Here is a 17,147-nt window from a genome sequence, read left to right as displayed (position 1 = left end):
TTTTATTTATTAACCACTGAAAACATAGGACGCCGTGTTGTGGATTAGCGTTTCACTTTATGTTTGGAGAAATAAGATAAAAACACATACAGTAACAGTCACAACAGTGGTCCTCGTCCAATGCATGTTTAAAAAAATATATATAATTCATGCCATCACTTTAGATGAGATAACAAATCTTAAGAAAAGTAAATAAATAAAATATTCAATATTACCACAAAAGGCACCATGTCAGACCCAACTATAACCAATTCAGTTTCCAAAAGAGTTATGTTAGCTCCGTTCTGGAATGTATATGAATCCAAACCACTCGATCACATGCACGAGTCTTCATCCTTACTGTAGTGCAGTACCTCCAAGACTGTAGACTGCAGAACTTTTATCTAGTAAGATTCAACACACATTCAACAATCAGATCCTCTTGCAATCCACACTTCTCTTACAATAAAACACAGGAGCTAATGCTTGGTAAGCATTGTCCTTTTCCATTAAACAACCGTGTTCAAACCTAGTCATAAATGCTCCACAATTTCACTCCGCATACTGCTCTGCTCAAAGCTACCTGGGAGTAGCTTTAGTTACTCCAGGTAGGTTCTCATAAAACAAAAAGGCTTTGTGAACCATCAAGTTCATCAAACATTGACATACTTTTTTTCATTTTGTGGCCATTGGAATGCTACTTCTAATACAGGTATTATATCTTTGCCTAGCTGCATGTGCAATTATTGTGATTGATTGCCAACATAGGGATGCTGACAGTCACCCAAAATAAATGAGGCATAAGGTTCCCTTGGACAATCAGGGTTTAGGTGTGAACACCATTATATAAAGTCTTTGAAAGCATATACATTCGTTTTTGGTTCATGTCACAATGCTACAGTGTGGTAATAATAAATCAATATTGAGGGTGGAACATATATCTACCACCTGCAGTTTCAGATAGTCAGAGAAAACAAAATTTTCCTTTCTCCAGTTGTGTAGCCTATGCCTTTTTGCAATTTTACTAGTAGTGTTGAAGTATACAAATGAAAATACTTATCACTTCCATTCATGATACCCAACTGCATGTCAAACATTGCACTATACAAGTATACACAGTATGTGCTTGTGCAGTTATCGCCATACTCTTGTAGCCTTTAATCACATTTCTAATCTAGCCTTTAGATCCAATTGGATATCGATTGCCTATACAAAATTTTTTGAATTAATTCTTGAAGTTGCTTGAAAAGAAAAGATATTTGACAGAGCAGGAAGTTGAGTGTTGAGCTAGAGGAGGGATGACAGGTCCAGTGGAGGGAGAGGGGCTCTCCAGAAGGAGAAGTGGCTGAACTCTGGGCAGTCAAAAGAACATGACGATCCTTCTGTATGGACCACCGGGAAGAAGTGCTCCACTAACTCGCTAAGTTGAGCATACCTGGAAAACACACACACAGTACATGTGGTTACATATACTAGTGCACAGTGCAGTGTTTCCCCTAGGTTTACAGTTTTGTGGGTGGGGTGGGGTGGCGACCATGTAGACAGAAATGACATGCCGTTGTGTAAATAAGATAAATAACATAAGGCCATTTAGTTTGTTTAATAAAAGAGCAAGCTATAGACCTGTTTTATAGGAAAGGTAACCTTAAATGACTTATGTTGTGATCTGGTGCTATATAAAAAAATAATATAAAAAAAAGATTTTTTAAAATTATTTTTTATGAACTTGATCTTCCAGGGGGGGGCGGGGGGTGCCGTTGGGAGGGCGGGGTGCCCCCCTAATATAAATGGTAGGGGAAACACTGCAGCGCCGGTAATACATTTGGTGAATAAGATGTCAGTGAAACACACAAATACAGATTACTTGAACTATAGTGTATATGGTGCCCATGAGAAAATTAGTGGCGCGCGCACAGTGCCAGCGATGATGTCGGTGACACACACAGATTTCTGGAATTATAGTGTAGTGCCCGTGATGTAGCTGGTGATAAAAATGTTGAAATGCTGATCCGAACAACGTCGATCGTGGCACTGCACTCCGTTGGATTATAAAAAGGACACCTGCGACATTTCAAACTTTGCAGAGCGCCCGGTTCTCCAGATAATCATTGGAAACTAAATGCGTACACACACACAGCCTGGAATTAATAGAGAGATACACATACACAAACCTTCTTAAACATTCAAACACAAAACGCCTGTAGTGCATTCTCACAGACCAATCACACGCACACAGACCAATCACAAGCAGGAACACGAGTCTCTCGGCTGGCTACGTACGATGACTTGTTCCCTCTGGTGTTCTCCTGGATCAGCTCCCCTCTGGGGTTCACAGTGAAGATCCTAGTGTCAGCAACACCCACCTGCTTGTAGGCATATGCATCCTGCAGATGAAGGAGACACAACACCACTCAGAACCATCAGGCTGTATCTTGAAGATCTTTGTTTTTTATCATTAGCATAAAACATAGTATAACACAATAACAAGTAAATAAGCATTGTAGTATAGGTTACATTGGTCCTGTTGCCGAAAGCTGCATAGAAGGGCTGTCTTTGGGGATTGAAAAGGTCCCTGATGTCAGTCAGGCAGGCAATCTTGAACACCTCTGGTTTCTTCTCTATCACCTCTCTGGCATGGGTCAGTGAAGGACACAAAGTAAAAGGTTGGACAGTACAGTACACCCAAACATCTAGGTAGGTGACAGCAGACCAGTGAAGCCATTTTCCCGTGGTGTCAGGATAGTGTGGGGACTCTGTACCTGTGCAGGGCAGAGAAGAGGCTGCTGGGAGCCAGCAGCACAGGGCCCTTGGGGAGGACAGTGCCCTTGTCATTCACCCACTGCAGGTAGCCCTTGGTGATGTCAGCCATGCCGATGGCCCTAGCCGAGCAGTACAAGAACTTGTATCCATTTCTAGAGGGGCAAGTCAGAGGCAGAAAGCAGCACTAGACTGTTGGTTCCAATTAGATTTGAGTGTCAACTTGTTTTATTTAAATTAGTCTAAAACAGTTTGGAGATTTTTTTTTCAAGATTACTCAAATGGAGATGTACCGCTAATAGATAATGTTAGGTAGTATCAGTTAGCTTTCTGTCATGGTAACAAAGTTTCAGAAATATTTTTACTTACTGGTGGATTTTGTGATAGAGTTTGGCAATCCCATGATGTGTCCAGTCTTTACCCAACTGTGGAAGAATATGTCCCAAGGCATCGGATCTGAATAAATCCAGAAAGAAATGACATATATACTCAGTACATGTACTCAGATAGTTGATGGCTTTGCATACACAACAGCCATCCACTACCCCCTGAAAGGAAACACACATCCCACGCAATTAAATGCCCTCCAGTGACAGAACAGAGGTTTGGGTTAGTTCTGGTTCTGTACTCCCAACACATTGGATTTGAAATGTGCACAAGCTGATACTATACATTTCAATGTGGCTCCGTGAGAATTTAGCTGCAGAATAGACTCTTAAATATTCTGAGACAGTATAGAAACACAATTTCAGAAGTTGGGTGATTCTAAGGAGTCACTCTCACAATCTCAAAAGGATATGCAAGTATATAATTATACTAAAAATAGGACTTGCTACTTAATGTTAATCCGCTAATTTATATTCACAACAAACCAATTCACTAAATGGAAAAATCTATATAAAATCTGCCCATCAACCTTTAAAGTTGCAATAGGCAATGTTATAAAATGAATTAAAACATGATAAATTAAAATGAGCACCCTACAATTTTTGCCTGAACTTCCTCAAAACAACTCTCAGATGGCTTCATGTGTATAGGGGCCCAAAAGTTATTTTTATTTAGTATTTTTATTTTATTTATCCAAATGTACTATTGTACACAGCCTAAACAACAATACTTGTGTCAGTGTGTGGACACTACTAAAATGTCCCATTATAAACTATATTAGACAATGTCACATACACAAACACTTACTTAGTGATGGTGCCGTCAATATCAGAGATGACAACACTGTCATCCCAGTTCCAAAGGTAGATGGCGGCCTCACAGCGACATGTGCCCTGGTACTGAGTGGTCACGCTGAACACAACCTTGTTGGCCCCCTCACGAAGGTTCAACCGCTCCTGAACAACACAACCATAATGGTCTGTGCTCATTCACACGATCAAGATGTCTCCACTTTTGTTTTGATTGAGGAATTTAAGATGTAGGCACTGGCATTTGCAGTCAATATGTACAAGATAAAGAAGAATGTTTATGATCTTGGGAACCCATGTTTCAACACATAATTTTTAACCAACATCAGATGTCTGTGGCACATAGTGTGCTCTGAGGTGAAAGGTGTGTTTTAGCTTGTGTGTAAAACTCACAATCTGTTCAGAGGTGAGGCGAAGGGACTTTCTGTACATCTGGCTGATGCACTGAGCTGTGGTCATGGTCTCTGTTGATAGGCTGGCTTGTCTACCCAGACCCGCCTCCTCATCGCTGGACAAATCATCGAGAGTGGCCCTAAAGAGCAAAACATAGCAACACATTTTCATCACAAAGTACAGTATGTTGCTACCATACTGTGTGTGTAGGTGGTAACTCACTTTACAGTCGTAGAAATAGACACAGAGCAGGAGGCTTCCGTCTGAGGTTCCTCAGGGCTCTGCTTTGAATTGGCCTGCAGAAAGTCAGGGTCAAGGCTTGTAAGCAAGCACATATAATTACTTTTCCATTATGTTAAATTGTATCAATTAATTGCCCTACTGTTCATGTCCATGTGTCTGTAACACTACTGCTAGCCCTAACCCTGTGGTGATGGGCCGGTCTACCTGATTGGCGTCCATGTCCTTCCTCCTCCAGGAGAACCACCAGCGCCCAGACTTCTTGGGCATCTTGACCTTTACAAGCTCCTCTATGGTGTTCTACTCAGACAGGGTCAGAGGCAACACAAAAACCATTATCACTTTGTCTGCCTGATGAGAACAGTGGCATGCGGAATTGAAAGTATTCATCCGTAAGTTCTGTCAGTCAAAGTGGTTTATTTGTCCCATGCACTGAATAACCCAGCGTCATCAGGATGGTAAAATTCTCGCGACCTGGCATCTACGCAGTAGCATCACACACACAAAAAAAAACTTAAAGAATATATATGTATGTAGTATACAGCATCAAAACAAATATACAAAGAAGGGTAGAATTCTGTCCTAGGGTTTGAGATCTAAGGCAGATAACTGAGAGGAGGCAAAGCTGTCCTTATGAAACAGGAAATACCTTTGGCAGGTTCTTCTGGAAGGCTTGCATTGCCAGGACCATGGGGGCTGCCACCGCCCAGTTATAATACCTGAGTGAACAATCACAAGGAGGGACCTTAGGACTGTTGAGCCAATGATAAGCCAATGATAACAGTACCTGGCAAAAATAATCTTAAACCATGACAAATGCTCTTGGCAAAATAACCACAAGTTTATATTTTTCTTGTGCAATTTACGTCAGTGGATGTGTTCATCATATGGGTGGAATCATTAAATGGTCCTCTGGTGCATCATATGGACAGCAATTGGCCAGAGAGATGTTTCAGCTTTCAATTTTCAAACTAAGTTGGCACATTGATCTAAACACATTAAGTTCTGGTAATTGAACTTGAGCTTGTAAAAAAAAAAAACATACATTTCTTGTTTCAACAAATACTGGCAAGGTACTTTAAGGTACAGTTTAAAACTGTTTAATTAATAAGTATAAATTAATTAATTATTATTATTTCTTATTAATAATAAGAAATTTACTATCCTAGGTCTACCTGTGTGTTATTATATACAGCTCTGGATTCATAAAAAAGTAAAATTTTGAGTGAGGAACACTCAACATTGAAAGGTAAATTTAACTTTTAACTTAAATTTGACAACTTCTGTTCCTCACACAAAATTGTCCTTCTCAACTTCTTTTTTTTATGAAAGAAAAATGTGCAGTGGTCTTTTCCAGAGCTGTATAACTTCACAAACACTCTCAATGCAAATTTGATCCAGAACCAGCATTACTTATAACATGAAAATTCAAATGGCCACTACAACACCCCCAAAGTGTAATGAAATTGAACATGATGAAATGATGAATTGCTTCTCTGCTGTACTTACTTTGAGTTAATGCAGATTACCAGGTTTGGATCATCAATGATTCCAGGGTTGTTCACAAAATCCTGATATGTCACAATGTGTTCCATGAACTTATCTGAATTGAAAGGCAATGAGATAATTTTATGACTGAATAAACAACTAGTAGAATGAGCCTCAAATTATGTGCAGACAAATGGTTAATTTCATTCTGATTTAAACTATCGACCTTCTCTATATGTACATTATTCGGCCAAAAGTATAGTATGTGTGGACACACTCCTTTAAATCAGTGCTGAAGTGCTTAGCTCTCAAACATCGTCTTCGGTTGCAACAATCACTACAGTAGCCTACAGTAGTAAACACAAGTTCGAAATGACCTCTGGAAGTAAAGTAGGTACAAGAAGTTTGTCGGGAGCTTCCTGACACGATCCCCTAGACACCGCAAAGCATCTGCTGGAGTAATGCAAGTTTATTAAGACTCAGAAGTCTTTCAGCATACAATTACATTCTATACTATTTAATGCTTTAAACTTTGGGGCAACAGTTGGGGGAAGTGCACAAAGTGAGGTCCATACTGAAATTATCTGTCGAGATGAGAGCTGTGGAAGAACTTGACTGGCATCCACCTTTGATAACATTTTAACGTCAATGCAAGCTAGGCCTAATTTCTCCACATTGATGTCCCGACCTCACTAATGCTTTTCGGTCTTAAAAGTAAGTAAATCCATCGTCAATGCAATCTATTTGATAGTAGCATTTCATAACAAATACATATTTTTGGAATGAGATGTTCGACAATCAGGTGTCCGAATAGGCTTCTTAGTAAGTCCACAGACTTTTGACCATGTTGTGTATGTGAGCAAAAGTCAATTTCCTCCCCTTTCCACCTGGGCATGTCGCATTACAAACTGACCAAAAAACACAAGCCGAGCACACAGAAACACACACCTTTGTTGATGAGGCTGGTGTCAGAGACGCGTCCGCAGAGGGACATGCTGGCGTCCATGGTGTCAGACATGGAGTCGGACAGATACTCTGTGCCGCTGTCCATGGCCCCGCTGCCCACAGACTGCGGGGACTGGGTCCCCGACGTGGAGCCCTGTTCCGGGCCCGGCCGCGGCAAGCCCTCCGTCTCACTGGAGAGATGAAAACCCTCCTGTGAGATGCTGAACACATCACACCATTTATCTACCAAACGTGCTCCAAATACAGGTAGTTTGTTAAGCTCAACTCGACTGTGGATACATTTTTACACATGGTCCTTTGAAACGTCAGTGACTGTACTGAAACGGCTTCAGAATAGACGGACAACACTGGACAACAACCCCTCACTGGTATTCACTGGCACAAAGGGCTAGAGTGGTGTTTATGAAAGGCGATCAGGTGCATCTGGGAGTCAGGAGACTCCAGAGAGGACACGGGTAGGAAGAGCAAATGTGGCTCTAACTTGTGACAATAGCATACTACCATGGCAACTACCAAGTCAGGCACAGGTACATTCTATGCAATATGCTTGTGTGTAGATAAAGCATAGTACTTTTTTTTAAAGGTTAGGTGTCACCCCAGAGTGACCTTTCAACAGTGAAATATGGTCAAATGGTAAGTAAGTAAGACTTTATTTATATAGCACATTTCATTCAAGAATTGTAGCTCAAGGTGCTTTACATAAAATCAATAAAAACAATAATACAAGTGATAAACAATTCAAACAAAAATAAAAATCCCAATAAGATCTCTGTTCAAGAGAGAAAACAACTTTAGTAAAAATAGCAAGTCAAATAATGACCCAAATTTACTAAACCAAGATTCTACAATAATATAACTAATAAAAGTAGGAAAACCCTTGAGATAAAATTACTTAAATGCTTCGGTAAAAAGGTAGGTTTTAAGCTGTCTTTTAAAAATGTCTAGAGTGTTTGCTTCCCTAATATTTATGGGTAATTTGTTCCATAGTTTTGGGGCGTAATTGACAAAGGCTGAATCACCAATCTTCTTATGACTGCTTCTGGTGACCTCTAATAGGCCTGCATTTGATGATCGCAGTGTTCTAGCTGGTGTGTAGTTTATAAAGGAGTTAGCAATGTAGCTAGGTCCTTGTCCGTGTAGAGCTTTGTATGTGAGGAAAAGGACCTTAAAGTCAATTCTGAAGGTAACAGGGAGCCAGTGTAAAGTAGCTAGGACAGGACTAATGTGTTCTCTCCTTTTAGTTTTGGTTAATAATCTAGCTGCAGAATTTTGAATGAGCTGTAGTCTTTCAGTGGTTTTCTTGGGAAGACCAGTGAAAAGTGCGTTACAGTAGTCCAGCCGGCTGGATATGAAAGCATGAATTAACTTCTCTGCATCATTTTGGTTTATGAATGGTCGTACCTTTGCTATATTCCTCAGGTGAAAGAAAGCTGTTTTGGTCACTTTATTAATGTGAGAGTTGAAATTCAAATCTGAGTCCAGGATTACACCGAGACTCGTCACCTCTGGTTTAAGACAGGGGGTTAAGCCTCCAAGATTCTTAATAAGCATCTCTCTTTTGGATTTGGGGCCACATAGTAGGACGCCAGTTCTAGGGGATGTGTTTATAATCTCTAGCACCGGACCTGAGACACTATCAAACACTCGCTTAAAGAATGTTGTGGGTATAGGATCAATATCTGAGGTTGTGGAGTTACATTCGCTGACAATTTTGGAAAGTTCACTAAGTGTGATACAGGTAAATGTGCTCATGGTTATGTTGCAGAATCTACTGATGTCAGTTTCGACCCCACTATTAATAATACTCGCTCTGATCATTCGTCAAAGTCGTTATTTTGTTCTTGAAGAACAAAGCAAGCTCTTCACATTTAACTGCTGAGGATGGAGGTGGGGCAGGGACAGTGTTTAGCAGCTGGTCAATGGTGGAGAAAAGAACTCTGGAATTTCTGGCATTTTCTGTAATAATGTTGGAGAAATATTCTCTCCTTGCTAGACGGATGGTTTTGTTATAGGTGGTTAGTGTATCTTTGTAGATATTGTAGTGGATAGTGATCTTTGTTTTCCTCCATTTTCTCTCTGCTGCACGGCATTTTCTTTTCGTTTCACTAACATTTTTATTTCTCAGCCATGGGGAGGTTCTGCTTGTGCACTTCTTTTTGGTTTTCAGTGGTGCAACAGAGTCTAACACAGATAATAGTGCATCATTGAGGTTCTCTACCATTTCATTCAGAGAGCAATCATGGTTAGTCGGCTCATATAGAGCAAATTGTTCAGAAAATGTCATCATAGCTGTATCGTCTAAATATCTTCTATGGACTAAGAATTCTTTTTTGTTAGGATAATTTCCACATTAAAAAGTATATAATGATGGTCTGAGAGGGGTAGATCAGTTATTGAAATATTATTGATATTTAGTCCAGTTGTTATCACTAGATCTAGTGTGTTTCCGTGCCAGTGTGTTGGGTCTGTTATGTGTTGAGTTAGATTGAAACTGTCAAGGAGATTTAAGAGCTCAATAGTTCTTGGGTCTGCTTTTTTATTTACTTGGATATTTAAGTCTCCGTTTAAAACTACTTCATATCTAGTGACACATAGTGATAATAGTTCAGAGAATTCTTGTATGAATATTGGCGAGTGCTTGGGTGGCCGATATATAATAACAAAAAGTATTGATTCGGTTTTGAGCTCTATAGCAAGATATTCATATGATGTGAATTCACCTAGCTCAGTGATTTTGAACAACAGTTGGTCACACTTGAGCAAATTAAGAAATAAAGTCAAAAGTAGAAACTGATTCTGGTACTCTCATCCAAGTACTGCCGTATGAGTGTCTGGTCACTGTCCTATCCAGGCAGGGACAAATATTTTAAGATTACTCAAATGGAGATGTACCGCTAATAGATAATCTTAGGTAGTATCAGTTAGCTTTCTGTCATGGTTACAAAGTTTCAGAAATATTTTTTAAGGATCTTATACATCCTTGTGTGCAAATGTTTTAAGGAAAGCAGACACCCCTAGGTACATTTTATAAGGCATTAAACCTAGATCAGTCCTCTACTTCCTCTGTGGCACAGATAAGATAAGCCAACATTCTAACAACTACTTGGAAAAAGTGAGGGAAAGATCTATCTTGCTACATTTAATGCACTGTAATCCTTGACAGTACAGTAACTGATTACTCAGGACCATGTCATGATATAAATAGGAGAGGCCAAACATTTCAGGTAACCAAATATACATTCAACACATTACAAATGCACCACATAGATTCACTGTTGTTTTTGAACATTTCATGGAGGTTAAATCGACTTTTGTCTTCAATTGCCATTGACAGAGGGATTTTAGTTTCATGCATCTTTGCCTGATGACAATGTACCACTTGCCATCTGTTGTACATTTAAAATTCTACATAAAGCCTAGAGTTCCCATTTCCAAACATGTAATTGTGTGTCAGATGCTAGTGTTTTCAGTTTTTTAGGCCAACATGACACTAACAGTACTTTACATTTTGTGTACTTGCACACATTTTCAGTTATATAATCATTATCGGTGGATCATTGTTTTGGGAATATTTCTTTTTTAATAAAAGACTCCTGAAAGTGGTCTGGTAACATCTGGTAACATTTTAACTACAGTATCAATCAGGACATATTGTTCCATTCTCGTTTTCAAATTTTCAGATGTTTAAATTAACGGATGCTAAAGGGTCACCATGTTTACTCGAAATGGCCGTAATCCAGTTAAAATAAAGGGGCAAGAATGCTGTTTAATTCTAAGACAACGGTACTATGATGTTTATGCCCAACAGTTTAGCAGTGGAAGTGACTGAGATAATTTCCTGTGTTACCTTTTAGGGAAGTAGAGAGCTGCCACTTTAGGGTTGAGGTTGGACAGATCATCCAAATAGATGTCAGAAGGTCCCAGGTGCTGGCTGCGTTTTCCTGCATTCCAACACAAAGCACTGAATGAGTACAGCACAACCATAACAATGGCCAAACTCTGAATTTGATAGTTGAAGAGATGATGACTCAGATATAACATTTTAACTATTGAGATTTACTGTTACTTACAATTACAAGAATCATTAAAATGATGAGAATTATAAAATAACCATGTACTTTTTATAATATGTACTGTATGTAAAGATGTCTTCACCTTTAGTCTTATCCTGCTGTTCAGATTTTAAGGTTCCCTCTACCGACCGGTCCTCCCCTCCGGTTTCATTGGCCAGCTCGGTCACCCCAAAGCTCTCTGCAGTCTGGTTGGTCAGTGTGGCCTCGGTAGTCATGTCAATCCCTGCCACTTCCTTGTTTTGGTTACATTCCCCAGTGCAGGGTTCATTCCTTCTGTCCGCCTCAGTCAAAACAACTCCTTTCGTGAGCCCTTGATGGTTTGGCTCCAGTAAAGCACTCTGCTGCTCAACGAGTGACTCTGAGTTAACGGAACTAGCTGCATTAGCTAAGTCAGCAGTACTAGGTGATCTAATGGTCTTTGCTAAAGAGGTTGTGTTCGATCTTTGTGTCTCTTTAGCTAAATAAGCAGTATTGGTTATGCTAGCTGTGTCAGATAGGCGACTGACATCCTTACTGTCGGTACATTCTTCGATAACTAGACTCGTAGCATTCTCACTATACACAACACAAACTGATTTGCCAATGACATTCGGGGACTCCTCAACCTCTAGGTTGGATGGGGTTTGCTTGACTAGTTTCAGCCCTGTCTGTGAATAATCTACCCAGGTTTGTTCAAGCACCTGGATCCTATCTAAGCTACCCATTGCTAATGATGCTAATGTAGGTGGATCTTTTGTACTGGAGTGGAATGACTGAGGTCCGTCATCAAGAGTGAAAGGGATCCTTTCAATATACGGATGTTCTGAATCTGAAGACAGTATCCTGGGTTGGGGTCTAACCATGATCACCCGGTCTATGCGACCGCAGATGACCGTGGCCTCGGAGTCCATGTCGAAAGAGTCCTGCCTGTGGATGGTGCGGAAGTGAGAGCTGCCTGAGGCGCGCTGCACTTCGGAAGGGGTTCTCTCCAACTGATAGGGGGAAAGGACAGAGTGTATTTTGTGATCAACAGTAAGTGTGAGCTCTAAATCTTGATATAGGTGCCTACGTGCGCCTGCGTGTGTACCTTGGGGAAGCCTCCCCAGCTCCACTGCATCTGTGGTCTGGAGGACTCCTGCTGTTTCACAAGCAGCTCAGAGTCACTCTTGGGAGAGGATGGGCGACTGTAGAACACAGTGCTTGAAGACAGAGAGAGAAAAATGTATAAAAAAGGGTATTAAGAGTCCGAACACGACAAGGGTATTCGTAACATGAGACCATTTCATGGTTAAACTTGAGAAAGTAAGTATCAGTTGAGAACAGGAAGTGAGAGAGAATCTGTCGAGGGGCTCTCACCTCTCTGAAGGAGACCACTCTCCATCTGAGTGGGGGTGAACGTCTCGGCTCTGTGTCTCACCCACTTCAAACGGCTCCTCAGCCAGAGAGTAGTACACCGACTTACTGATAAGATGAAGGACATTTTACAGATGTTATTTACTGATCCCTCCAACCACAAAGGTGTATTGGCTTTAAAGCAGCAAGTTCAACCATTTGCGACACAAATGGGTATTGAACTGCACTCCCCAAATTCTGACATGGCTTTAAGTGAAAAATGACGATGTAGAGTCCTAATGGCTGAAGATTACCATTTCAATATAAGAAGTAGTAATGCACAGGAATAGCCCTCTAATAGGTTCAGCTCTGACCTGGCTAGTATGCTCAGAGTGGGCACTTTGGTAGGGCTCTCCAGGTCTGCCTGCTCCCTCTCTCTCTCCCTCTCCCTCTCCCGCTCCTCAGATGAGGAGCTGCCGTCCTCCCACAAGTGTGTGTCTGAGCGCATGCGTTTGCGGCGGCGTTTTTTCCGACGCCAGCTTCCCCCCACGCTAGCCAGAACCTCGGCAGTGTCCTCGCTTCCCTTTGGGAGTTCCATGGGGATTGGGGAGGTGCAGAGGTGTGCTGGCACTCTCGACTAGAGGGAAGGAGATATTCGATGAAAACGTGTTGAGTCTTGGGCAATAAGTCTTCAGCTGCTGTAAAGGCAGTATGTTTGAACCCAATGTGCCTCACCCCTACCTCCAAATCCTCATTTTCCTCCACAAAGAAAGCTTCTCCATTGTCCCCTAGCTTCATGTGCAACTGAACGGGTTCCCCATTGATCTCGATGTCCACCTGCAACACAAAGCAGCTATTAGTACTTGAGAAATGCCTCGAGTAAGTATGTGTGTGTAAAAGTATGCTCACCACTTTCTCCTTGGACCGCAGCACACCTAATTTCCCAAAACGCACATGGAAGGGGGAGCACTGGAGTGAACCATCAGGCTGGCGAACCACAATGACATCAATCCCCCCGGTGAGTGTGGCGGGATTGAGCCCACGGTACAGCTCCTTCACCGTCACAAACACCGTCTCCGCCAGCTGACCCACGTAGTTCATGGTCTGAGACTGGAGGGAGACAAAGGAGAGACAAAAACACCTCGTCACTTTCCCAGCCTCATTAGTGTATTACAAACTTGCTCAGTATGAATTAGGAAATTCTAAAATGGATATGGGAATCATGATGACAACCATTGTGACTGTGCACAGTTCAGAGAGGGTGGAGATTTGGAAGGCAGATCACAGTCTTCCTTGTATTGGAAAATCCCTAGTCTCACTAGCCAAAAACAACTTCACTGGCGAAATCAACACATTGGCCAACTGCCATCAATAAGGGCAGGCCATTTGATAATTTAGCTTTTAACCTGCCTTTTTCAATAACAGAACCAAGTAATACAAGCTAAAAAAGCATATACAAATAAGTATCCATACTCAAGAAGGTTGACAGTCTTACCAGGATGTGTCTTGCTATTCTTGAAACGTCTTGTCACCCTAAGCTGAGCTGTATGTTATAAACAACCTTTATTGATCTTTGGAACGAGTCATGATGAAAATTATCTGTTTAGGGGCCAGATCAATGGCTTTGTAGGGAGATCAAGGTCTAAAGTTTCTTTTTAGCCCCTCATTACAAAACCTAAACCTCATTGCCCCACGTGAGGTAAAAATCAAGCCTAGAATTGAAGAGGGGTTTCCCTCACTTCATCTCAGCCAGGGACAAAACCAAGACTTTAGGACACACCTTGTCAACACTGGAAAATAACACGCCTTGCTCACCTGGTTGGTTTTTCTAATGCAGAAAATTGGGATGTTCCTGTTGGCTATTCTCTGCATAGCTAGCACCCAAATTCAAGGTACTTATTAATACTGCCCTTATACTGATGACCTTAGGAAAGGCCTGATTTATGCCTTTCCAACTAATTTCACAGTGCTTTATTTCCTCAGCAATGGAAATAGTGCCTTTCTAATGAACACAGTTTCTACCAGCTACAGTGCCAAGAAACTGGTGCGTGTTGACCGTTTCAAACTTTAACTACAAGCTCAAGTATACTTAGTAAGCACAAAGCTTCAGAGTACTAAGGACAGGAAAAAGAAAACAGACAAAGCCCTTAAGTTGTAGGCTAACAAACATGCTAAAGGCCCAGAGTCTTAGAGAAGAGTTTAGCTCTTACCCACAAAGAAGGGTGAAGGTGTCCCTTCCCTAAAAAGTCTTGTTCCCTCGACCCCCCCGCCATCAGCTGCCCAAATGTCTTTCATTCCCCAGAATCCTCTGCACTCTTCATTGGAGTAGGTCCACTTTACCCACACACATAAGGCTACATTTTAAGCAGTTGTAGTAGGCTAAAATTAATTAGCAAGGAAAGTTCCAAATAAATTATCTGAAGTCTACTCAATCAGGTACACCTGCTCAACTGTTTTGGCAGTAGTAGGCGAATACTTAGTCTCTAATACTTATGTGTGGACCTGTGTGTTCTGAGCTGGGTAGGGCTACAGCACTACTCATTTACGCTCGACACTGCTCCCTCAATCACTTACACATACATTAAAGGCACATTCACACTCAACCCACTCTCACACACCCATCAAATTCACACTTCTCCACTCGTGCTGCACATGACAGCCAGGCCAGCAGTTTCTGAAAGGCTGAGGTTGTTCTATTATTCACCAATGCTTTGCACGGGTATGCATACGCACACACACACACACAAATCAACTAGTCACCTAACAGCTTCTGGGCTTCACCACAGTTCACTTTTCATTCAAAGATGGAGGACATTGCTGTGACCATCAACACCATATTTACATTGGAAAACAGTCTGGATGACACACTTTTAAGGACATTGAGGAAAAGAACAAACCTCTTGAAGGTAAAGTAATGTTGGCAACAATACATGCTGAACACAAGATTTGTCTAGCACTTGACTTTCAGGGATAGCCTCTACAGACCTACATTGATGGTCAAATGAAGAGTTCTAACTGTTTTACTGGAATCTGGTCAGATCAGGAGAACTAGTCTATCTACTGTAATGGGCCACTGGAAAGGTCCTGGTGCGCATTGACTAGTGTGTAATTGTTTCTTTCTTTGCTCAGTCAGGATTTTCCAGACTAGATGCAGTTGATTTGTATTTGGGGAAGGGAAAAGGCTCCACTATTTTGTAATGGAATCTGCAAGGTCAGCAGTTTTTTAAACTGAGCACAAAGCCTACAGTAGACAATGTGGGCCAGCGTACTGAGACAAAAACTAAAGAGATTTGGACTGTGGGAAAGGATGGGAGGCTTATTAAGTGGGGTGATGAAGGTTGAGACTAAATTAAGAATTTGTCTTAATTTGAATCTAAAGAGAAAGGGTAAACCCTAACCTACATAGTGTTTCGTAACACTCAGCTCTGTCTTGGTTATGTCGGAAGCTGTGTGCCAACTGTACTATGGTAACAATATTTCATAACTGCACTGAAGAATCAGCCAAGTATGTTCACAAGTGCCTTTACCGTGATGGGAGAGTAGGGTTAGATTAGCAGTAACTTTTGTGGTAAATAGAGTATTTTACCTCATCTGGGGGGGCAAGTAACAGACTGACTTGAAGTAATTATTCTATAGTTGATTTATGCTGGCTTGTGTCATTTTTCCAGTTGGGTGTCAAGTAGTGAGATGGAGTCTTGAGCAAATTAAACCAGTGATAAGACAGATTCAGTCAAGAAAGCCCAAACGCCAAGGACGTTTTATAATATTCAACGTCAAGCTTATGCATCTTTGGCGTTAAAGCTTGGTCTGATGTCGACAATAATAACAAAGCGCATTTGTTTGTCTAGAGCTGATCGAGGATCTTTATGTTAACTAATATTAATAATATTAACGCTCCAATCTTGTGTCTACCTAGTCATTTTTACTTATCTTAACATATGGTACAAAACACATTTGGTTTCAGTTGCACTGTCTGTGTTGTTACTGAACAACTACATATCGCTTCAAAGTTAGGCTAACATTTTAGCGATGTAACCAATCGAGGAAATCACTATAGCTAGGCTAGCTAGATCTCGCAACATTGTTTCGCGTTCAGTAACAGCTCGAAAAGAGCATCGAACACAATAGGCCATTGAAATGACAAAATCACACATTTTCTATATGGCATAGCTAACAAGGTAGGCTAGCACTAACATGCTTAAAAATGTTTGCAAGCTGCTAGCTCACTGTAGGCTATGTCAGAAATCCTCAGTATGGAATACTTAATGCTAACTTCAAGTCATCCTATTTATTTGGCGACGTGGCTGGGAATACATAACAAAACAGTAGCGAAAATACCTCTACACACCACCTGCCACGTATTTGCATATCTACATAAACAAGATAATAAAACGAAGAAGTTAGTTCAAACACCATTTGGGAACTTTTATTGTTCTCACCTTGTTGATGAAGTTACCCAAAATTATTCAAAGATGCTTCTTCTAGCTAACATCCTGCGCTTGCGCCGCAAACTGAACAAGAGGCACGTCACACAGCATTTTGACAAATGAGAACACAAGGAAGCAAAAACATGCGTCTTGTTTGTTATGTGTTCGCAAAGTGATTCTCGATTACAAATAATAAAGTTAGGCCTATAGGCCTACATATATATAATTTAGCGTTTGGGTTTCTGAAAAGTCTCCGACAAAGGCCATACATTTTCTTATTTTTAATTGAAACCACACAAAAAACGACACCTTCACAT

At 41.0% G+C, this 17,147-nt stretch overlaps 1 protein-coding gene across 2 annotated transcripts; it reads right to left on the bottom strand.

Moving 5' to 3' along the window:
• Positions 1-21: 21 nt before the first annotated feature.
• Positions 22-16,889, bottom strand: LOC136944342 (phosphatidate phosphatase LPIN2-like). Of its 2 annotated transcripts, none has more exons than XM_067238086.1 (20): positions 16,843-16,889; positions 13,313-13,513; positions 13,145-13,240; positions 12,778-13,040; positions 12,428-12,532; positions 12,159-12,270; positions 11,175-12,063; positions 10,867-10,960; positions 7,002-7,219; positions 6,075-6,168; positions 5,215-5,284; positions 4,773-4,865; positions 4,548-4,621; positions 4,326-4,464; positions 3,931-4,079; positions 3,106-3,192; positions 2,739-2,891; positions 2,494-2,608; positions 2,260-2,363; positions 22-1,414 (listed from the first exon to the last, which is right to left on the bottom strand). In XM_067238086.1, the coding sequence occupies exons 2-20, from the start codon at positions 13,502-13,504 to the stop codon at positions 1,267-1,269; spliced, it is 3,195 nt and encodes a 1,064-aa protein (XP_067094187.1). In that variant the 5' UTR covers positions 13,505-13,513; positions 16,843-16,889; the 3' UTR covers positions 22-1,266. The 2 variants fall into 2 exon arrangements, with proteins under 2 accessions (XP_067094187.1, XP_067094195.1); XM_067238094.1 differs by having other exon boundaries at positions 7,002-7,189.
• Between the last annotated feature and the right edge of the window lie 258 nt (positions 16,890-17,147).

The sequence above is a fragment of the Osmerus mordax genome, chromosome 1, assembly GCF_038355195.1.
Source record: "Osmerus mordax isolate fOsmMor3 chromosome 1, fOsmMor3.pri, whole genome shotgun sequence".
NCBI classification, from domain to species: Eukaryota; Metazoa; Chordata; class Actinopteri; order Osmeriformes; family Osmeridae; genus Osmerus; species Osmerus mordax.
The sequence above is the reverse complement of the archived record's forward strand: the minus strand, read 5'-3'. Positions and strand labels throughout refer to the sequence as shown.